Source organism: Acomys minous (assembly GCF_964271855.1).
Source record: "Acomys minous genome assembly, chromosome: 7".
Lineage (NCBI taxonomy): Eukaryota > Metazoa > Chordata > Mammalia > Rodentia > Muridae > Acomys > Acomys minous.
The window spans coordinates 37,092,026-37,116,730 of record NC_140488.1 but is presented as its reverse complement, the minus strand read 5'-3'; the positions used below and the strand labels follow the sequence as shown (position 1 = coordinate 37,116,730).

The window sequence follows — 24,705 nt, the reverse complement described above, 5'->3', positions numbered from 1 at the left end:
GCACATTTGAAACATAGTTATGAAATGATAAGGGGGCAAAGTTAATGTCTTCATGCTGTCAAGGGAAAACTAAAGAGGATTGGAAGAGGTGGGCAGAGGCCAAATTAAGAAGTGTTTGATGTATTGTAGTATGTTGTGTTGTATGAGTGTAAATGTGTCAAAAACTGCAGGACTTACTGACGCTTTCAAAACCAGAAATGGCGTCTGTGGGAATTATTTGAGGAAGGAAGGTTGGAGATTTTACGAGACCAGGTGCCTATTGAAGAAGTCAAAATGAAACGTGAGAAACCACAGTGGATGACAGTGGAAATGTAGGGATGGACTTGTGCGTTATTTATGTTACATTTGAAAGCATTCAGTGGCCACCAGGATAAGTCACACCCTACTCAGAATAATTTTAAAATTTATAGCATGGCAGTAGTACCAAGGTTGTCCTCTTGTTTTAGTCAAAATTCATCCCATTTGTCAATACTGAGATCAAATTCCATGTCCTTTGATCAGCCAGGGTCACTTGGCTTCTGACTGATTCAAAACATTTATTATATGACATTTATTTTCACAGAGAATAATTTGAGCTTGTTGATACCTATGATGTTGTTCATTCCACTGTTTGAGAGCATGAACGGCTTACTAAATGCATTTTATGTCATTTATGCTACATAATGCATTGTTTTATGTACAGTAGTTGCCCATTAAATACAGAATTGGGAGCACTGATGACCAATCAGCTGTTGTTAGTGATTTTGTTTGATTAGATGGTTTAAGGAGGTTTTCATGTATTTCTTACAATCAGCCATCTCATTATAATTAAGGAACTGGATCTTGGCAATCTGTAGAAGTGAGGTGAGATAATTAAGTTTAGTTTAGATTCTAGAAATAGCCCAGATTTGTTTTGTTTTGTTTTCAGTTCTTTTTCACACTTTTTTCCTTTGGGGCCTAGATATTTTAACTGGTATAATATATAGTCACTTCGCCCCCATTCCCTGTTTCTGTGCCACAACTAGACTGTTTAGTTAATTAGACCTGCTTCCAGGATACCTGCCTAGATCAGTCGGTAAAGCTGCCTCATATAATTGATAATATAATTGTGGTTACTTATCTAAATTTCACAAAATTTAATCTATTAGTAAAACTTATGTTCTTATATTAATTTTCTAATTTTTCAGGTTCCTGACTTGTTTAGATTGAGCTTGTGAGCTTAAGTGCCTTACATATAAGATTTGATTTAATTTTTGTTGCCTATTAAGGAGCAGCAATTAGTTCCTCTATTTAGAGTCCTGTTTTGTGATTTTTCTTATGTTTATGGACCTTTTATACAGGGCCATTACAATATTTTGATAAGCTTTTCCTATTCTACTTTCATATAAGAAAATCCATAATGAATGAAACACCTCTCCAGTAAGAATCATTTTGTAATAGTGTATGTAGGACACAGGGCTAGGACTGAAGTCATGTGATGTTTTAAAATATTCAGCATTTATTATTTACAAAGTGTACACAGCTGTAAAGTATGAAGGCTGGAGATGTTAGCCTCTCCTTTTGAGTTATAATCTAGAGTCATATCTATAAATCCACAGTGGATACTAAATAAAAACATATTTGGTTAACTATATAGCAAGTGAATTTAATAAAATTATTACTGACCAAAGATCTGACCTGTTATCCTTTCAGGATTTATGTCCCTAACTGATTTGAAGACATTTTTTGTGCTTTTGATTGTAACTCAAGCATTCTCCTAGTAGAGGGATATGGGGATTAGGCAGAGAGTAAAACCTAAAATACTGAGGTCATTTGCTTTTTATACAGTTGGTTCATTTTCTTCAGAAATCATGTGAAGTTTAGTTATCTGCTATATTGCCATAAGATCTTACACTAGATCCAAAGTATTATCATATTTTCCCATCACTGAAAGACTATCTATTTTTATACAAATGGCAAGTACATGGTGGTGGTGTTGCTTGTCATGTCATATAGAGGAACTTTCCAGACCATACAAGTTTTTTCTGTTCCTAGGGAGGAAAAATGCTGCTAGATTTCTCTTTTTCTACCACAGGTCTTATACTATTCATACTTTTCATCAAATTATACACCTGCCTCTTATACAGTCTCATCTGCAGCTATCCTGTTAATCTTTGCCCATGTGTTGATGATTTCATGTCTCAAGTATAAACCTTTTTTTTTCTGAATCTCAGGCTAAAAGTTTATTATTCCCAGTTCTGTCATTCTGTCATTTAGGATAGTAGGCTGTGTTACATAATTTTCATTTGTTATCAAACACATGGAAAAAAGAGTATGTATATATATATATATCCTACGGAAATCTTTATTAAGACCTCAATGTACGTTCATTCTGGTCATTTGGTGCACTGTTGAATGTTACCAAATTATAATAATAGAATGAGATCTGATATGGTGATTTAAGTTAGGAGTAGGGGTGCTTATCACATTCCATCCAAGCCCTGCTTTTTCTTTTTCTTTTCTTTCTTTCTTTCTCTTTTTTCTTTTTCTTTTTTTTCTTTTTTTCTTTTTTGTTTTTTCAAGGCAGGGTTTCTCTGAGTATCCTTTTTAAAAATTTTATTTTATTAATTTATTCATATTACATCTCAATGGTTATCCCATCCCTTGTATCCTCCCATTCCTCCCTCCCTCCCGCTTTCCCCTTACTCCCCTCCCCTATGACTGTGACTGAGGGGGACCTCCTCCCCCTGTATATGCTCATAGGGTGTCAAGTCTCTTCTTGGTATCCTGCTGTCCTTCCTCTGAGTGCCACCAGGATGGGGAGACCTGGTGGCTCTCTGAGTATCCTTGACTGTCCTAGATTCACTTTGTAGACCAGGCTGGCCTTGAACTCACAGAGATCCACCTGCCTTTGCCTCCTGAGTGATAGGATTAAAGGTGTGTGCCACCATGCTCTTTTTCTTTCTTTTTTCTTCTCTCACACTTTACATCCCTCCACTTCACTCAGTCCCACCCTACCTTCTCCCTTCTAGATCTTATTAGCAATGTAAACTATAGAAAGTTCCTCCACTTCCCTGATTCTGTCTTGTCTCTAAACTAATATCATATTATATAGAATAAATATGTATGTAATATGTATATGTGTGTAAACATGTACATATACATACATGCATACATACATATATATGGGTTAAATGAAATATATCTAAGAGTTAAATTCCTAGCATATAGTGAATGTTTAAATAGAAATACTGATTTGCTACACTGCATGTTGTGCCTTTATCTCCTTCCTAGAAAAATTTCACATGCCGATAAAAACTTGTAGTACACAAGTAGCTGCATGTCCTAAATTATTACATGGTACAAATAATTTCTTGTTTGGTTTTTCGAGACAGTTTCTCTGTGTAACAAATAAGTTCTTAATACTAACTTTTAGGTTGATTTTGTTTCAGCTGTCATAATTTCTCCTTTTGCTCTTCTTCGCTTATTGATATTGTTATGCACTGTGATACCTATAGCTATGGTTTGCTGCTCAATTAGTATTTGCTAAATGAAAAGGTAAATGAATTAATCATTATTCTCCCATATGCTTGGGCACTAGGCACATTCCTGTCTTAGAATTAGCCACATAGATAAGTAAAAAATATAAAAGGGGAAAATGTTTATTGAAGAACTCCATATTCTTGTTGTGAGTGTTGTGAGTTTATATGTGAACATGTATACACACACACACACACACACACACACACACACACACACAGAGAGAGAGAGAGAGAGAGAGAGAGAGAGAGAGAGAGAGAGAGAGAGAGACAGAGACACTCGTATGTATCTGTCTCATCCAGAGGATGGAATTTCACCACCTGAAAGCTGAGTATATGTTGAAAATACCGTTACAGGAAAGAAATCTGGCAAGTGCTACCTATGATAGGCAAAACCATATCCTCTAAGAGTGTCAATATTATAATCCCTAGAATCCATGACTATTATACTGCTCATGGCAAAGGGGACTTTGCAAATTTGTAATATGTATGTGTAGTGATGTTGATGGATTACACATGTGCTACAGCTCATATGTTGAGGTCAGAGTACTATTTGCTGGATTTATTCTAGCTGGAGTAGCTTTAGTGCTCTCCTCCCAGAAAGTCTACTTGGATTAGTCTATTAGTGGGTATTGGACTAAGGTGTTTAGAAAGCAGAAGAGAAAGAACAGTTTCCGTATTTTGGTTTCTCAGTTCTTTTTTCCCCATACATGACCATAATTTAAAAAATAATTTACTTTATTTGCATGTGTGTCTGTGAAAGGGTTATAGACAGTTGTGAACTGCCATGTAGGTGCCAGGAATTGAACTCAGGACCTCTCGAAGAGCAGCCATTGCTTTTAACCATTGAGCCATCTCTCCATTCCTCTATGACCATAATTTTTAATGAATAATATGTTTCTACTTAATGTATGTCTATCTCACAAAAATTTTGTTGTGGTGGTATTTATAAGTAATGTTTTCTTATTTAATGGTTTTATTGCTGTGAAGAGACACCATGACCATGGAAACTCTTATTAAGGGAAACATTGAATTGGGGCTGGCTTACAGTTCAGAGGTTAGTCCATTATCATCATGGCAGGAAGCATAGCTGCATGCAGGCAACATGGTGCTGGAGAAGGAGCTGAGAGTTCTATGTCTTGATCTGTAGGCAGCTGGAAACCATGAGTTACACTGCGCATAGGTTCAGGATATGAGACCTGAAAGCTGCAAGGTGTGACACTATTCCTCTAACAAGTCCACACCTACTCTGATAAGGCCACACCTCCTAACAGTGCTACCCCCTATAGGCCAAGCATTCAAACACTTGAGTCTATCTGGGCCGTTCCTATTCAAACTACCAGAGATGCTTTCTTGAAGTCAGAAATCATGTTCTGTTTATGAGATAAGTTGTGTGAATTTTGATTGAGAATTTGAGTACTTTTCTTTATATAGATATTAAGTAGTGCCTGCTTGCTTTGCATCTACAAAGCCCTGGGTCTACTCTCCAGCACTGCATAAGCCAAGTATGGTGACACACATCTGTGATCCCTGAAGTGTGGAGGTGGAGTCAGGAAGATCAAATGATCAAGATCAACCTGGCTGCATAGCAAGTTCAAGGCCAGACCAGATACATTTTTTTTAAAGTTTCATTTCCTGGGTTAAGAGGCCTCAGCAGGTAAAGCCACCTATTCCTAAACCTTACAACCTCAGTTTAACTTACAGAACCTACATGATAGGAGAAAACTGACTCTCCACATCCACCCACTGACATATTTTCCCTCCCTCCTTCTACCTCTCTTTCTCTTTGCAAACCTCCCTCCATTTCTATAGGTCAGTAGTTCTTAACCTTTCTAATGCTGTGACCCATTAATACAGTTCCTTGTGCTGTGGTGACCCCAATTATACAATTATTTTGTTGCTACTTCACAACTGTAATTTTGTTGCTGTTATGTCTTGTAATGTAAATATCTGATACGCAACCTGCTGCGGGAGTCCTGGCCCACAGGTTGAGAAGCACTGTAGCATGACATAGATTACTTTATTATGTTATTAAGCAACTTGTAGCCACTTCTTGTTTTGATTATGGCTCCAGCCTAGTTACTCTCCCTGAATATTTCACATTCTTTATTTCTGTGATAATATTGGGTTCTCCAGAAGTAGATTAAGCACACAGTCAGAGTACCAACTAGATATAGCTATCAAACAGTGAGGGAATAAAGACACTTAATATTTCACACTTATAAGAATCATCAGTAACACAATTATATCTTTGTTGGATTTCCTTATATAACTAATTCATAATTTGGAAATATTTATATTTTAAATTTCATGTGAGGGGAGACACTGTAGCTGTTTCTTCAATTAAGGTCTTTAAAAGGTTTGTTTTCACACTCTATGTCTTTATTTCTGATGGACAATTAACATGTGACCTGTTTGTAGCCAAATCATATGAAATTTATTCTCTTGTATTTTATTGCACAACTTTTATGCACTTAGCACATATATAGCAAATATATATATGTATATTATATTATATATTTTATTAGCACATATATTACAAATATATATATTTGTATGTGGAGACATGGTCTCATTATCTATCTCTGAGTGGCTTGGAAATTGCTATGTAGCCCAGACTACACTCCAGTGGTAACCCTCCAACCTCTGCTTCCAGAGTACTCAGATTATAGAAGTGAGCTGCTCCCCTTAGCTATTTAACTTTTTAATTTGTGTCACCTGAATAGACCACAAAACCCACAAGGTGCCTGAGATGCTCATCTCTAGTCGCTCATTTTCTAAGGCTAGTGTACTGACTTCTATGATGTGGAAACTCCCTAAATGCTGTCAAAGTTACTGCATTATCTTGTTTATTGATACAAGTTGTGGGCCTTATAAGAGTGCTTAAATCCCCCCCCCCACCGTCTTAAACAGTTGGACATTTGACTCATTAGCATCTACTGAGTGAGTTTGATATGTATCAGAGAAGAAGCAAAGGTGAGAATTAGCCTTAAATGGCACAAAAATTCTTGTGTGGCAAAGTGACTTGCTGGTGATTTTTCCATCAGGCTTTCCTAGTGTTGACAACGAGGAAACCTCTTCGAGTTTCTATATTCATGTTCATTTGGCCATATTAGTTCTTTCAGCGTAAAAGAACTTTTTCAGTGACCCTTGAACCAGCCTTGCATATCCTTCTAGTTTGTACTGTCATGTCAGTTCCAGTGTGCAACCTGAAAATTTTGCTGTTGGATGGATTAGCCATGACTACCGACTCTTTTGCTTCATAAATAGAGTTTATCTACAGACCCCTGTCGTTCTTGTCCCATACGGACCATCCTGCTCACAACACCAAAGAGTTCTGAGGGTCACATTTGGAAGGTAGAGTCATCTAATACGGTGCTTTTCAACGGTAATATTATGACATGCTAGTTAACACAGATCTGTAGAAAATTAACTTTCGTGCTTATAAAGGATAGCTAGCCTTTTTTTTTTCTGAAATTGTTCTTACTTGTTGGCTGCTTAAATCCTATTGATTTGGTGAAAACATGGAGACCAACGATTGTGTATTTTGTGAATTAGATTGGGAATTGGATTGTGAATCTGACCCTTCGTGCAGAAATACTCGCCGGCAAGTATATTTTGAAATCTGTTCATTTTAGTTTTCTGAAAGGTAACCTATCTTTTATGTAATAGCAGTCTCAGTAGACTCTTATTTATAGTGATGTGTCACAATCAGTCACAGTAATGTTTCCATGGGTTGGAATAGCTGAGGACTATTTACACTAAGTGGGAGAAGCCTACAGCTAGCCTCATGCCAGTTTAGGCCAGGAATTACTTTCACATGACTTCAAGTCAGCTCAGATTTTGATGCCAAATAAATTACAAGAAAGAAAAGAAGGCACATTTGATCTCCAAATATTTCTGTTTGAAATGTGCATAAGGGTTCCCTCTTAAAATGTTCTTGATTAAGGTTGGTGTGGTGGCTCATGCCTTAATCCTAGAACTTAGGAGGCAGAGGCAGGTGAATTTATGTAAGTTGAGGCCAGCCTGGACTACATAGTGTGTTCTGGGAGAAAAAGTTCTTGTTTAGTAAAACAAAGTTTCTACCCCAATAAGTTAGATGAGTCTTTATTTTCCTCTTCCTTTCCTTTCTCTTTGTCAATTTTACTGGTTCATAAAATCTAAACTCTAGGGAACTATTCCCTTGAAAACTATTAAAGTGAGTGTAATTTTACTTTCATATTTATTCCTAGCCAATAAAGATACCTTTTTCTATTTTGTTGAAATAAGTGCATGTTGGGCATAATTTTGAGGTTGCAACATTCCTTAGATATACTTTTAATCTAAGTAGATGAAATTTATTTGATCTTGCAGTACTTTGGGATTTTGGTGCAGAAAATAATTTTGCAGCCCAAATATATCCGCAGTATCTAATTATGGCTAGGCTTCTTTGAGCAGTATGGATTCTGACCTGGAATGTCATCTTTGTTGCCTTTACTTGTCTATATTGAATAACAGACCCTTAATGAAGGCTGATCTGTGTGGAGAAATGGCCATGTCAACCACCGAAGTGAGCTAACTTTGGGGTTTGTCGTTTATATTCCTATCCATTGTGTGAAGCTAATAAGCCCCACATCATAAGATTCAAATAAATTGGTACTTAGGAGCCTATTTTGGTCAGGCAGAGCACACTGGCATGTGTCATTTTGATGTCTAATTTGTAATTTTGTTGAATAATTTATATAGCATGGAGTAATAGAGTAAAAACAACATAGTTACAACATTCTTGTCCTAGCAAGTTTGTCTAGAAAATGGACTTGGTAAAAACTAGTGTGTGATATAGATGGGTTGTAACTTGCCTCTTGCTTTTAAAAGAACAATCTAGCCTTTCTATATAAGTCATTTGTCAGTTAGTTACTTATGGTCCTTCAATTTTAAATTAAACCTTTTATTTTCTTCCTTTAGGAAAATGGACTGGGCATCAAGTCTCTTCTTGGTAGCCTGCTATCCTTCCTCTGAGTGCCACCAGGCCTCCCCATCCAGGGGACGTGGTCAAATATGGGGCACCAGAGTTCGTGTGAAAGTCATACCCCACTCTCCACTCAACTGTGGAGAATGTCCTGTCCATTGGCTAGATCTGGATAGGGGTTTGAAGTTTACTTGATACCCTATGAGCATATACAGGGGGAGGAGGTGCCCCTCAGTCACAGTCATAGGGGAGGGGAGTAAGGGGAAAATGGGAGGGAGGGGGGAATGGGAGGATACAAGGGAGGGGATAACCATTGAGATGTAATATGAATAAATTAATTAAAAAAAGAATATGGACTAGTCCTCTTTAAATACTCCTTTTCTTTACCACCTAGCCACTGAGGTTTTGTGAATAGATGGACTGGACAGTTGGGTCAGGAAGGGAGTGGTTTGTTTTCTGGTGTCAGTGTGTTTGCTCTGCAGGCTTTTCCTTGGACATCTTCAATGCTGTTTCGCTTCTCCACTTAGTAGTCTGTAGTTTCTCCTCATGTCCATAGAAATGGCTTTGCTGCAGAGTTCTTCCAGTAGGAAATTGTCTAGTCCAGATGTTATAAATGGTGAATTTCTGAAAAATTCAGCAACACACACACACATACACACACACACACAGAGAGACACACACATACACACACACACAGACAGACACACACACACACACACACACACACACCCCTACCTCTGCCATTCATTTAGCCACAGGTTTGTCCTCTCTAGTAAAATCTAGATGCCAGTCCTGTGTGGAAAACACTTGGGCATTTAATCTAGGGCTTAGAGGTGCTGGTTGCTCATGGTATCTATGGTTCTTGTATTTCGAATGAACTCAATTGTACATGCTTATACACTTTACAGTGCACAGCCCCAATAACCATATGATACACCCGATGGGTCGATCATATACTCAAATACTCAATAAATTACTAACCAGTTTCTCATGACTCAATCTCCATGCCATTCAAGTCCTCTGACACTGATTTGTTTTTAACCTTCAGAAATTAGACCTAGGCAGGTGAAGTCAATTTGAAGTCTCTGTGATCCACAGTGTATCCCTTGTATCATGTTTGTAACTGAAAAACATCAAGACAACACATTTCCAGTCTCTTCTAAGGTGATGCTTTACAGTCCCATAAAGATGAGTACTTCTTCCTGTCAGGTCTCTATGTGCTGTGTACTTGTCTCTTATCTCTGTCTCCATATCTACTGCCTTTATTACTAATAACTTTATTGTTCTTATTCTTCCCTCAAGCTGCCTCTATTAATGTCTTATAAACTTGGTTTTCAAAAAAAAAAAAAGTTGGTTCTTAGTCCCAGCTTTGCTGACTTCAAACTATCATTTGACTCCCATGGATTTCAGCTTCCTTGTTGACATGTTAGAGATATAAAAGATAATAAATGAATGATATCATGAATATAAAGGTTCCTTTTGATTAATAGATATTACTTGTGTTTATTACATATATGGCTTCCCCTTTTATGTGCTTAATATTTTAATTGCCACTTATTTTTAAAGCCTTGAGGTATTTTGACAGCCTCAGGGATGCTTATAGCCTATTAAAACACATAGAATGACTTGATAAGATTGAATGTACTGGGTGCTAAAATAGGGGAGAAAATCAGACTAAAGCAAACCTGATAATTAGAATTTAATTATGGCCTCAGGATCCATGGTTTAGTTCCAACAAGAGCCACCTGGTCTTGAAGGATCTAAGCTGTCATCTGTTAAATGGCTGTGATATTAATGGAGCTTTTGAATAGGCATCTTATATATACTATCATAGTTAACACATATTTCTTTTATGTTCATCATTTTATTGTCTTGGAATGACTTTCAAAATATTTTGCTTGTGGACAGATTTGTGTTTATGTGTTTTTGAACCAACTTCAGTTGTGTGAATCCGTGGCAATAGAGTCTTCACATAGAACATTTATTTTTAATGTAGCTTTTAAATTTTATATTACTTATATATTAATGGATATTGAATTTGAAAAATGGTTAAAACTTTATTTTACTTCAGAACAAGAGTAAATACAAAGAATTTTATGATAGGCTGTGTATTACAAAATAAATTATACTTGCCATAAGTCTGTGAACATTCTAGAGGGTGGTATGCTTAGTTGTACCCTGAAAGAAGTGGAGCATAGAGTTTAGACATTTAAATTAGTGATTATTATTTAAACCTGAGTATCCTGTTAAATCAAAGGATGACTGCATTTCCTAAGTGAAAAGTATTAGACATTTAAATGAATATATGTCCTTCCTCTAGTATTTGCCTATAGCCTGGTTTCTGTGCATTGCTCACCACACTCATAACTATTCTCTGGGGTTGTAAATTAGGATAAGACTTCACATTTGTCAGAAAACTTTTTTTAGTCATTCTACCCCTGCTCCCCCCATGGTGTATGTATGTGTGAGCACATATGAGCCCATCCATTGTTAGGGGATGTAAAGAGGGATAAGCCTTCATGAAAGTTGTCAGAAAGCTTTCTTTAATATCCCCTGCCCCGTGTGTGTGTGTGTGTGTGTGTGTGTGTGTGTGTGTGTGCGCGCGCGCGCGCGTGTGTGTGTTTGCATGCACTTGCAGTGAGTCCATACACTGTTAGCATTGTTAGCTTGCAGATAAGATGGAAGGTTTCTTTTTGAGGGTAATACCTATTTTTTTTTTGAAGTAATTCCTATTAGTTTAGAGGTTACTAGTAGGTACTGTGTATTGTTCTTTATTAGAAAGCACAATTTGAGTAGATTCTCTGTTTTAATTATTACTAGAAAGAGAAAACATACTGTGTTACTTACCATTTGGTGGATATTGTTGTTGAATTCAAGACTAGATCAGGTACCACCGTCTCCTTCATACCAGATGCATCACTAGCACTGAACTCCAGTACTAGTATTCTTTATATGGAGGCTGGAAACACACCTTTATTAAAAGAAACATTGAAGGCTCTATAGTATATACATAATGTGTAATGGAATAATCACGTCTGTAGGTTAAAAAAAAACTATTTTATTTTTGAAGCCATCATGATTCAGTAAATAACTGAATTTTAAAAAGCAAACAGATCTAGGCCAAGAGGGGCATTGTGGGGGAAGTACGGGTTGTCACAGAAACTTCCATGTGCTCCTTTCTCAACTGTGCATTTGCAGTTATCAGTATCACTGCCAAAGTAGCCTCCTTGCTCTTTCCAGTCAGCAGGAGCATGGAGTATGGGCTTCCAGATGGTTTCTGTCAATAGCACAGACCATGAACACAACCCCTGGGCTGCAGTATGAACATGGACTCAGACAAGGTCCTTGGAGGCAGCCCAGACCGCAGACATCACCATAGCCTTAGGAGGCAGCACAGGCCACTCACGTCAATATATCCCCCAGCAGCATCACAGCCCCCAAACATCAACCTGGCTTTAGGCTGCAGCATAGATCATGGAGATCCACTTGCCTTTCGGTGGTCCCGTGGGCCAGGGACATCAACACAGACCCCGGCTGTAGTAAGACCACGGGGAGTTTCTTTTTAATGAGTACATATTGAATATTAGTTGAAGCTCATCAAAAACTGAACAAGACATAGTTTTGCCTTTGGAACTCTCATCCTAATAAAGGTGATAAGTCACATTTATGAATAATTCCAAGAGTATGAATGTGCCAAGTTCTCAAATAGAGGACAAAGTGAGTACATAATAAGGTACCTGTTTTGGTTAGAAGTACCATCCCATCCTAGAACCCCAACTTAACTGTTGACATTGTTGCTCTGTGGAAGCCCCTTCTACATCTATCTTTTTTCTGTCAGGAAATTGGATATCATCTTGGATCCATCTCTCCTTTAACATGTGAAGCTAATATACCAGGGACTTAAGAACATGTGACTTCTGAAGCTAAACCAATTTGTTTCAAATTCTAGGTCCGATATTACTATATTGTATAACTGTAGTCATGCCACTTTGTTATTCTGTCTTAGTTTTGTCTTTTGGAAAGAGGAATATTATGAAAACCTACATCAGAATGATGTAGTAAGGATTAAGTAATTTCCATGACTAAGTGGGAGAAATATTTTTTAATACAACTTGACACATAGTAAGTGATAAATATTAGCCGATGAGATTTGTATATTCAACTTCATAGACATCTCTTTGACTGTCTTCCATTATTACTATCTTATTTTTAACCTGAGTTCATCACAGTTGGAATTGTGCCTTAACACAATTAGGAGTGGTGCAGCCTCCCTCTGTAATCCCCTCTGGCTTGATGTTTTACATGTTCGTGCTTATTTATAAATACCGAATTCAGGTGTCGTCTGTGAAGTGTTCTCTGATTTCTTGCCCTAGTACAGTTAAGGCTATCTGCGTTCATTTGTGTTGCCCGGAGCGTATCATGTTTACTTCACATCTCATGTACTTAATGTCCCCACACTGAAAGTGGGAAACTGAATTTGTTCAGCCTTAATGCACCAGCTGAAGCACAGCCCCTGGTACGAAGTGGATGCTTCTTAAATGCTTGAATACTGAATGAAGAACCTGTACCTGTAGTGCTTGGCGTTCATTCTTCATTTAGGTGCTGAAGTGATAAACAACTCTACACATTGTGTGGTAAGTACTGGAAGAGTTTTGTAAATGCAATTTGAAATCATCTTTGAAACTGAAGAACAGGCAGAGCTTCCATGAAAATAGGAGGTCAGCCACAGTCTGTGCAAAGGATCTCTTGGAATTTGTTCTAAAGGCTTACTTACAAATCAGTTTTTTAATAAATTCATATCATATCTATGATGATGAAATTTGTAGCCTAGGTACAATAAGTACTATTATTGTAGTTAAGCTCCTTAAGTAGTCAGTGTACCCCTTGGATAGTGCTGGCCTGAGCCCCACAGCCATGGTTAGAAGCAGAGTGTCATGGAAGATGTGTTAGATTTTGGATCAGAAGCCAGAGTTGGGGAAATTGAGCTTTGTTGTTTTTGTATGATCTTTTCAACACCCAGTTTCTCTAGTCTACGGCACACTTTCTAGTTATTTTCCCCTTCCCTTTCCTCTCTAAGTTCTCCAATGTACCAACCTCTTCCTTTATTTCAAAATCATGGCCTCTTTATAATTGGTATGTATGTATGTATGTATGTATGTATGTATGTATGTATGTATGTATGTGTATGGATGTATTCCTAAATACATAAATACGTATATTTGTGTAGGTGTCTGTGTAAGCCACTGAACACTTGTGGAGGTCAAAGGACAACTTCTGGGAGTCGGCTCTCTCTTTGTAGAATGTGGATCCCAGAGATGGAATTCAGGTTATTAGATTGGCTGCAGAGATCTTTATTCACTGAGTCCCAGTTTCTTGATTTCTACTATTTTTCAAAGCCCTCTGTGCTGCTAACATTCTTGAAATAGTACCCCAGCTAATATTGCCAGGGTGACAGAAGTCTTTCTCCTAGTCCAGCTGGCTTCATTCCCTTGGGGCAAAAGCTCTTTGCTATTTGAAGAGAATTGGTTGAACTCATTCACACCAATGTGTGAATAACTGATAGCTCCCTCATCCTGGAAGCTATAGTCATTGTAATTTCAACAGGCTTCTTGCTAGCTCAAGTGAACCTGTAATTGCTGCAGAGCAAACAATGGGTGGCAAAGCGTGAGGCTGGAGGGAGAGGGAGTTCCACATCAGGAGGGTATTTCCAGTCTGCAAAACCCTTGCTGAAAACCTTTCCTTAATTTCCCTTCTTGACTGCTCCCTCTTACATTGTCCCTGTGTATTCTCATACGCAGATTTAGTATATGCAATAAGTTGTGTCTTTTTTTTTTCTAATGGCTAGATGACAGTTATGGGTAAAGTGGTATTGTTGGTAGTTATAATAGGGAATAGAATTGAATCAAAAAAGAGGCTCCTGGAGATTATAAGTGATGGGGTTTCAAACTTCAACCTTGGTTGTGGCTTGTTAATGCAGGGTCCCACTTTTGGCTACTATATTTCATTGTCCAGGATCTTCTTCCTTTAATTGTTAGTGTCTGTTTTTATTGCTGGCTGGCTAATCTCTGTGGCTCATGGGCTGGTCTTTCTTTAGGATCAAATTCTTAACAGCCTTTTTACTTCTGAGACTCTTAACTAGGCCATAAGGCCTTGTATGCTAAATTTCTGTGTCCTCAAATTTGTGTGGTTAGCAAAACTTAACGATTACATTCTAAGACTACATTTTTTTCTTTTTAGTGAAAGCCAACAGGCCTTCCAGTGCTTTCCCCAAACACACTAGAGACAGTAGCTAATGATCTGCAGCAGTCAGCCCTCATCGCTGCTGCAGCTTCTGCCCCCATTCACTTACTCTATATGTTAATTCAGTTTGCAAACAGGCTCCTTCCCATGGGAAGCCCAGTAGTATTTGTATTGGGAAGTCCAATGTATTATATTATTCATTATATTGATACCCTTGATACTTATTCCCTGTCAGTCTGTGTGAAAGCATAGGCAAGGAAATTTGGAGGTAAAGATTAAAGACACATCCTTAAACCTAAATACATCTCTAATTGAGTAGGGTTTCATAGCTCTTTAATAAAAAAAAATGTATCTTTTTCTATTTTGAAAACTAAGGTCATGGTAGCCTTATGCCTTCCTGTGTTTCAGTTGTATACTTAATTGTGTTCTGTTTATTGGAGTGTAGTCATTGTGGGTTTCCTAAAGACAACAGGCTTCTTGGAGTATCTGACAGACATTGACTGTATCAGCTCCTTTGGTTGCACTCCTTCTTCACACCATTCTGCTAGTCTCTTTCCTTCCCTGGTGTTGGGGTTTAGGCAGCGGATCTATGTGATGGGTCCACGTGAGAGATTTTATTAGGGAGGGGTTATAGATACTGTCTCTGGGGAGATAACAAGAGAGAGAGGGGGGAGGGAAATGAGTCCATTATAAGGTGACCCAGAGCATGTACAGAAAGCACCCATGACTCAGGGGACAGTTGCATCCTGGGGGCTGTTGATGATGTATCCTGCTTTTGCTGAGTTTCTGGGATGGCTGTAGACATGCCTGTCATCCAGCTGTTAAGTCTCCTGCAGCTGGCCATGGAGATACCTGATTGCTAACACCCAGGTCCCTCATTTGTATAGTTGACTGTCAACTGTCCTTTATACAATTTGTGTTACTGTGTATTGGCGTTGAGTGGTGGCTTGCTTGCTTGAACTTACTGTTTTATATTTTTGCTCCATCTAGTGGAACATTGATTGTCAATATTGGATTTTAAAATATGTTCTTTCATCACCACTGGTTGAAATATGAATTTAATAGAATCTAATAATCCACAGAATATGCTTATATCATTTTTAATTACTAGCCTGTAGAAATGACTAGCTTTAGGGGATACAACTTCATTTTTTCAATATGCACTAGACTAGGTGGTGATAATGCAGTGAAACTACATTTCTTCACTTCTCTAAGTCTTACCAATTTTATATTTACCTAGAAAATTGACAATGAGCATTGCTTTTATTCTAGCCAAGAATTTCCTTTGCCCCATACAGTTCATTCCTCATTTACTGAGTCACCGCCACATCCATCTACTCCACAGTTACTTATCTACTGTGCTGAGCATTCTGCCAGTCACAGGTTCCATCACGCAAGCATGGAGAGGAACTACTTTCAGTATGCTGCTTACTATTACAGTCTTTCATTTCTGTCTTATGACTCATATTTTAGTTTGAGGAGGATACGACCCTTTAATGATTCATTATTTAACTATTAAAATTAAATTTAGAGAAAAAAAACTACCTCTGCTGGATATGATTTCCCCTACATTTATCCTTTTTATTGGGTTGTTATTTGTGAGACACTGAGTTAAGTATTAAAAAAGCATAAGAAAATTCAACCTCAGTTCATAGGTTATATGAGTAGAATGTGGTGTGTGTGTGTGTGTGTGTGTGTGTGTGTGTGTGTGTGTGTGTGTGTGTAGAAAGATGGGGAGGAGACAGAAACAAACAACTATAACCCAAAGAGGTAGAAGATATACTACCCAGGAGGCTAGAACCCAGCATGCATGAGGTAAGGAATGTGTAGGAGGGTTTCATGGAAGGGGTATCATGAAAGGGGAAGCATGACTAGAAGACTTTTTGGTTGATATGGAGAGTATGGAATTCCAAGCAGAAGCATCTATGAAACTAATTGGACACATGTTTAAAATGTATGCCAAGAAATTGCTGATTGATAGATAGATGAAAGGAAACCCCAAATTGACACTGGGAAGATATTTCTGGCCCAGGTACAGATAGACTCTTCTGCAACTTTTGTCAAATGGCTATAGTATAACTTCCTCATCTACTCCCTGTTCCTCCCCGTTCCTCCCCGTTGCTATATGAAAAGCTTTTTTAGAGAGCACAGTTGTTTAGGTGTGTGTGTGTGTGTGTGTGTGTGTGTGTATTGCCTGGATTCTTGTTTTCCATCTATCTCAGCAGCTGTTACAAAGATGAATCATTTAAAACCTTTGTTTTCTCAGTGGTAGAATGACTGGAAACATTAACACTTGTGTTGCCTACACAAGGAGCAGGTAAACATGAAAATGAAAATGAAGTACTTCAAAGTTAAGAGGCGTAATAAAACAATAGAAAATTTGCTGGTTGAGTTTAAACTAATACTTGAAACAACTAAATTATCTAGTATCTGGATAGGAAAAGCAACTTGACAAGTAACTGACAGACGAGGATACTTTTGTTTATTAGTCAAAAAGGTCTGTGTTTGTGTTTGGGGAATTTTAGTTAGTTTGTTTTTAGTTCTTTTCAATCTAACATGAGAAAAAAAATTTAAATTAACTAATATGCTAATTTGTATATCATAGCCCTTTTTGTAAAGTACTATATTAACTTTAAGTTAATATAACATGTAGATTTCATGGTCTACTTTGAATAGTGATTAAGTAGTATGAACTTCTGTCCATTGTATTACTGTGTAGTTGTCTGGTATGTGTGTCATACTCTTCCTTCTTTCTTTCCTTCCTTCCTTCTCTGTGTAGCCCTGGCTGTCCTGGAACTCACTTTGTAGACCAGGCTGGCCTCGAACTCACAGAGATCCACCTGCCTCTGCCTCCCAAGTGCTGTGGTTAAAGGCATATGCCACTGAGCCCAGCTCTCCATAATATTTTTCTAAGAAGAGATTTATTTACCTGTCTTATGTGTATGAGTGTTTCACCTAAACACACACACACACACACACACACACACACACACACACACACACACACAGAAACACACGGAGGCATGTAAGCAGACATGGTGCTGGAGAAGGAGCTGAGAGCTCTACATCTTGATCAATAGTCAGCAGAAGGAGACTGTGAGCTACACTGGGCCATAGCTTGAACATAGAAGACCTCAAAGCCCATCCTCACAGCAAAACACTTCCTCCAATAAGGCCACACCTATTCAAACAAGGCCACACCTCCTAATAGTGCCACTCCCTATGAGCTAAGCTGTCAAACACATGATCCTAGGGGGACCATAACTATTCAAACCACCAGAGTAGGAAACCCTGGCCTCTGCCTTCCTTTTCCACTTTGTCCTAATCCCATGAAAGCACAGGCAACAGTTATTAGTATCGGGAAAAAGCATTCTTAGCTACTCTTTCCTTTGCCTCCGTCTCTACAATCATTGAATGGTAATACTACTGAAATCTGGTAATAAACCTGAAATATGAACTTCTGATCTATAGGAATATGAACAATTACTTTTACTATAAATATCCAGACTAACCTTTCTTTATACCAGTGATTTTTTTAAATACATCATCCATAGATTTAAGGACTGAAAATTGTACAAACAACCTAACTCAACCATATTCTGAGCTGTCTTAAATATTATCAGCAGATAGAATGTTGTCATGAATGTGATAAGATGATGATATTTAAAGTGGACTGTAAGTTAATTATGCTAGACTAACAGACACTTGTCAGAATCACACATATTATATGGTACTTATCAGTAGGCTTTCCTCACCCTTCACCCCCATTCCCTTTACCACCTTAAAATGATCTAGCTAGGTGCATTTGAGTGAAATATGCGTTCTATCCAGGAATGCAAAACTGATTGCTTTCTTTCTTGTCAAGCCTAAAGGAAATGCTGTTGTCATTACTCTTGTTTTCTACAAAACTAAATGGGTGAAGGGTCTTGTTTATTTTGCCCGTTTTCAATCCATAATATCATTAAAATACAGTTTAAAAATTGTGATGAAGACAAATTAGATGATTTTTTCTGTCCGGCTACCTCCTGAAAACCCCCTGTGAAGGTGTGGTGCATTTCCGAATTTATGTGCTCCTTTTTCCCTCCGGATTTTTTTTTTTCCCTTACAAATTAGTAGAAAAGGAACTTGTGGGATTTTACTCTCAATAAAAAAGAAGGTACATAGACAATGTTTGTGTGGGAAATATTAAGTCAGAGAGCACACACTTTAAGTATTACCTCCTTTTTTTAAATAAATGAAAACATCACGGTTTTTGCATCATTGAAGAAATCCTAAGATATTGTGTATCCATAAACGCGATGAAACAAAGCTGAATGTGATTCCATAGGGTGAGAACACTGTTCTCCACACACCTAAGGACACTTTCTTGCCCTAGATTAAACTGCTAGCCAAACAGTTAACCCTTTAAAAAATTAGCGCTTTCTTCTTACTCCTTGATTTTCTCCTCTAACAGCTCATCCTAGAAGATTTTGAACCTAGATAAAACAATTCACACTGGCTTCCATTTCCCATCTCTTTTTCTGGGGTCTTCGTGAATTCCTCTAGTTTACTGAATGCCTTCAAGGTGAATTCTTTTGCTTTACTCCAAGTGATAAAACGCAGTCACAGTTTCCCCCAACTTCACAGCTGTTTTTAAGGTCTACTTGTCCATCCTTTAGCTCTTCTGTTGGCATCTTTCATATGTCTTCTGTATTTTTTAAACTAGATCTATACAACGTAATTAGTGATGATGCAAAGCTCCTCCTGTCTAATAGAAGTCCACCTCTCCTACAATTCCAATATTCCCCTTTGAGGTTAAGCATGGTTTAAGAAGTTATAAAAAGCAGTATATACTTTGATATCTGGGTCACTTTGATAAGTGGGTTTCTTGAGCTCCTTTTGCCCCATACTCTGTCCTCTGCCCTTATTGTTACCTTTCTAACCATCCCATTTCATATAATGGGCATAGGATCAAAATGATTTCTTAGACATTATATCCTAGCCATCTGGAGTAATGTGCAGTCCCTCTTAAGCAAAGCTGGATGATACCATACAAAAAATGCAACTTGGGGTAAATCTAAAAGGGTGGATTTCATTTAGAAAAGGAGGCTGAGAGACAAATGATATGCCAGGAAGACCTGTGGAGCAAAAGCAAGAAAGAACGAAGAAAACTGGGTGTGATAGAGACTGATATGCCGGTATTTCTGGGCTGGTACAGCAGAAAGCTGAAAGCCCGTCAGCCATGGTGTAGTGGATGCTTGATGCTGAACTTACTGCTTGATTAATTATGCTGTTGATCCATCCACTCACTCAACAAATGGTTTCTCATAGCACAAAGGGGGATATGCAAATCTTTTTGCTGTCCTGTGTTGTCTTCTGCTATGTGGTCTTTTGTATGCCTTAAAATTCATGTCCCTCAATGCTCCTACCTTCTTTCCAGCCACTGCCTGCTACATCAAGTCAGTATTGAGCCTCAGCTGCAGCAGGGTTTGCATTGTCCTTTTGGTTTGGGATCCTCCTTCTATGCTACTGAAGCTCTTGCATCACGTTTTTGTGCCTCACTCAATCAGGAGCTTCTTGAGACCAAAAGGCTTGTGTCTCATCCGCCTTTATGTCAGTGTCACTAAATAAGGTACTTAACAGAGCTGGTTTCAGAAGTAAATGAATTTTGAGTAGTTACCAAATTCTAATTTTTTTTTATCACATGTAGCTTTATTTAAAAGAGTGATAGAGAAATAATGTGATTGGAGAGTAAAAACGGGAGTTGCAGAGATAACAGTTACATGTGTCCGGATTTTTTTTTGAAGTAGCTTATTTGTATAGACAAACCATTAGGAGGTAGATTCTTGGGAAATTGATGTAGGAGAAAAAAAATGTAGGACTTAATGATTGCCTAGGATTTATTATTGTCTATAATAGAGATGGGAAAGTGTGAAACATAATAAAGATTTAAGACCATATTGCAAATAATGAAACAGTGATGCTTGCAAAAATAAGATTACTTTTAGGTAAGCATGTTTTGCCTGAGTCAGAGCTCCTGGTGCTAGCATTTGTCTCACATTGCCTCTGCTGTAGATGAGCGTTTTGCTCCTGTTCAGTTCGCTGGAACTAAGCTCGGGATTCATTTGGTTCTCATTTTCATATCTGATCAGGAGTTTAGATATGGAATATAAATAGTTCAACCACACTGACTGTAATTTCTTATCAAGGCAAGGTGTGCAGGACATAGGCTTTTGCATATAAAAGGCTTGTTTCCGTTTCTGGGAGCTGCAGCTGATGTGCTATACCAGGCAGATGCACTGGGGTGCGCTACTGTGTAGTAGCAGAGCCTAGCTGTGCATCACAGCTCTTAACTTTAAAACTCCAGAGAATTTGATGAGAGAGGGATCCACAAGAACATGACAAATGATGAGAGTTCAAACCTTAAGAGAAAAATGGGCTTATTGGTAAGATACCTTTCTTTTTCTTTATTTACTACTGTTACTTATTTATTAAAATAGCAAGCCTGTGATTTTGAGATGTGGCTGTGAAGCGGTATATAAAAATCAATTTTATATGTATTGTAGAATTCAGGAGACATATTGGTAACCATGTAAAAATCATAGGGAGCATGTGTAAAGCTTGATTTCTTTTTTAAAAAGCCTCTAAGGAATTTTTATTTTACTTCAGACTGTGGAATGGATTTATTTATATAGCATAAATGTAATGCAGGTTGAGAAATATGTATTTTTTAAAAGTTAAAATAAAGAATAGTGACTTGTGTAAAAATAGATAATTTCACTTAGTTACCAGAAGGTGGCACACAAGATTGCTCTTACATACACAAAGAAAAGGAATAATATTAATAAGAATATAAAATAACCTGTATTTAAAGATATTTTAGTATATTGTAAGCACAGAAGTAATAGAATTGGCATTTGCTTGACAAGGCTTAATAATAAAATAATGACAAATGTGAATTTAATCTATTATACCTTTTTATTATTCAGCCATAATATTTATATGTACAGCATTTTTAAAAATAAGCTGTGCTGTGAGATGGTATTGCCCTTAGAAAGATGTTGTCTTGAATTCATAATTTTCAAATAGAAATCAAAATTTCTATAATCATCATATTTTATGGAATGCCTTTAGACTTAAGAGAATATTTTGGATAATGTCTTTGTCAAGGTCTTTCTAAAGATTCTCTTAGACTTTGATGTAGTTTTGACTTTAATAATGCACTAGTGCTTTGAAAAGATCTGAGATGGTTTATTTTAAGGAAAATATTAGTAAGGCTAATGCTTTTTTGGTATAATCTCATAGCAACATCAATGCAATAAATGCAAATAAATTATGCATTGTGTTGGAGCGCCTCAAACATCTGCCAGCAAATTGTAATTTTTTTTAGGAGAGTTGACTGTCAGCAGCATGTACTGCAGTGTTTCTGTAGTAGTCTCTATTTTTAAAACTGCATTCCCGAGGCAGTACAAGAGTATGTCTGCCCAATGTTGGGAGATATATATATATATATCAAAAAGGAGAAAACTTCACCAAAAAAAAGTCTCACAATTTTTCTGTACAGGAGCTTGTACCTCTATTTACCTGTTTTTGTTATTTAAAAGCAGTGTGGAAACAAGAAAAATGGCAGTAAATGAACCCAAAAAACCATCAGCCATATGTTCTCTGAAACCTTCGAATGGTTGTCATTTGCTTTTGGGTCTTTATGGCAAAGCAGTGTATCAGAAAAGAACTGACCTTTAGGCTTTCAAAGCTAAAAATATGACAAATCATTCCAAAGGCTGAAGGGATATCTACTGAAAAAAAAATGTTTCTTTCTATGCTAATTTGATTAGCTTTGTCTTGTAGATCAGCTACAAGTCAATGTTTTATTTAATGACAGCCTACATTTTATGGTTTCTGAAACATTAAGAAAGCTTCTTGAAGCAAATGCAACCATATTTTTCTATTACTGTTTTGTAAAACTAACTTATATAGCATTAAAATGTTCCAGGTGGCTTTAAATGTTCAGAATTTATAAATATGGCCTGTTAAATTACATTAAATACTTTCAGAGTATGCATTGAAAAATTTGAACCAAGTACAATGAAGCCACAATTAACCAGATTTTTTTTGTTTGTTTGTTTTGTTTTTGCACTCCACTTTTAGGAGACGGAGGCAATTGTCTTTAAAACAAGCCGATTTCAAGGATATATTCAAAAAATCAACTTCAGGGTATGTCTAAGGGTCTAAGTTTTCCTGTACCTGCTTTTTTTTTCTGATGAGAATTTATTTTTATAAGACCCTGAGGTATTTGAAGACATTCAGTTATCAAATAAACTTCCATTGATGTCTAGGGTCTGTGTTGATTGAGAAATGTATTGATAATATTTACATCATTGTGTTGTGCTTTGTACTTTTCAGTGTGTATTCGCAAACCAAAGTTCATTTCACTTTCATAACATTGCTGTGAGATAAACAAAGACAGTGGCATTTCCCCCCAATTTACAGAAAAGAAAATTAGCACTTGAGGTCATTAAGCTAATTAGTGCCAGAGTTGCAGCCAGACCACAGGTCTCTTTAGCTAATGAATGGACTTTAAAACAAGATTTTAACCTTTAAACCTATATTGCGTAATCAATCTAATTTTTACTGTATTTGTTTCCTAATTCCTATACACCACACTTTTTTTTTTCCCACTGTGCATCTGTCTGTCTGCTTTTGTCATCTAGACACCTTGCTTTCAGAGCCTCATCACTGGAAAAGATGTTGAGTGTGGGAGGGCAAGATAAGAATTCTGGATAGCAGTTTGACAGTTGGTGGTGAGCAGCCAGTGCTGCTGTGCTAAGAGAGAGGCCAGCGACTGAGAGAGGAAACTATTACTGTAGCTTGGGTATCTTGGGCAGGAGGTTCCTTACCTTGGCTTTAAGACAGTCTTTCCCCAAGCCTACTTGAGTGATAATGGGTCGGAGTAATTGTTTAAAATACAGAGTATGGGTCCCCGCTCCCTGACTTTGACATTTTATTCACCCCAGGTGATTCGTTACACACTAGTGTTTCTGACAGAGCATTTGCCTTAAAGATATAAAAGTTTTCTGGGCCTCACTATTGCCTCGTGAAGAGCCAAGGAAAGAACAGCCTTTTCTCAGCAGAATCTGTGTTTTATGTCAAAGCATATCAACTAAGAGAGTGGGGACAAGGGCAGGCGAGGGTGAGGCATGAAAGCCACCATTTGTGCACATTTCTGTGTCTCTATTTGAAGCATATCACAATGCAGTGGCTTTTGTGCAGTTTGAAGATAGTGAGGTATTTTAGAAAGTCTTGTGTCTGTTTTAAACTTGAGGAAGGTAAAAGGCAAAGAAAAATGTCACTAAAAGATGAAAAATAAGTTTTGGCATTTCAATAGCTAAATTTGGCCAGATTTCTTTTATTTGAAAATATTTTAATAGAATGTTTAAAAAAATAGGCTGTCCGAAGTACTGTCTAGCTAAAGCTTTCTAACATCACTGTATGTCTTCTCCTGTGGGTTTGTCTGATTAGACATGCACTCAGGTCAGGTATGCTCTTGTGTATTTGTAACACCTAGCAGAGTTTTCAGTGCTTGCTTATGTCAACTATTTTATCATGCAGATTCTCTCAAGGAGGTTTGGTCTAAACAGAGTAAACTTGTTGATTTTGATATTTGTGATATGTAAGAAGTTTATATGACACTGTCCATGGTGACTAATATGTGAAAAGGCCTTTATAGGAAAAAAAAATGCATTTATTTGATGGGAATACATGATCTTTTTGTTGGTGGTGGTGATGGTGGTGATTTTTTGTTTTTTGTTTTGTTTTGTTTTTTGTTTTTTGTTTTTTCGAGACAGGGTTTCCCTGTGTTGCTCTGGCTGTCCTGCACTTGCTTTGTAGACCAGGCTGGCTTTGAACTCACAGAGATCTACTTGCCTCTGCCTCCTGAGTGCTGGGAATAAAGGCGTGCGACACCACACTCAGATGGAATGCATGATCTTCTTAAACTTGCTAATGTTTTTCCTCATTTTACAGGAGCAGTTTAAGCTCAGT

The 24,705-nt window shown here is 37.4% G+C and overlaps 1 protein-coding gene across 3 annotated transcripts in view; it reads left to right on the top strand.

Annotated features, from left to right (window-relative positions):
* KLHL13 (kelch like family member 13) overlaps positions 1-24,705 on the top strand; it is a 157,791-nt gene that overhangs the window by 65,641 nt on the left and 67,445 nt on the right. Inside the window, exons 1-2 of one of the 3 annotated variants that reach the window (XM_084789215.1) lie at positions 20,993-21,110; positions 22,813-22,878. The exons of the other annotated variants lie outside the window; for them this stretch is intronic. Coding sequence (XP_084645341.1) covers positions 21,070-21,110; positions 22,813-22,878 — 107 coding nt within the window. The 5' untranslated portion in view covers positions 20,993-21,069. Of the gene's footprint in view, positions 1-20,992; positions 21,111-22,812; positions 22,879-24,705 lie in introns of those variants that run through there. 3 annotated transcript variants of the gene reach the window in all.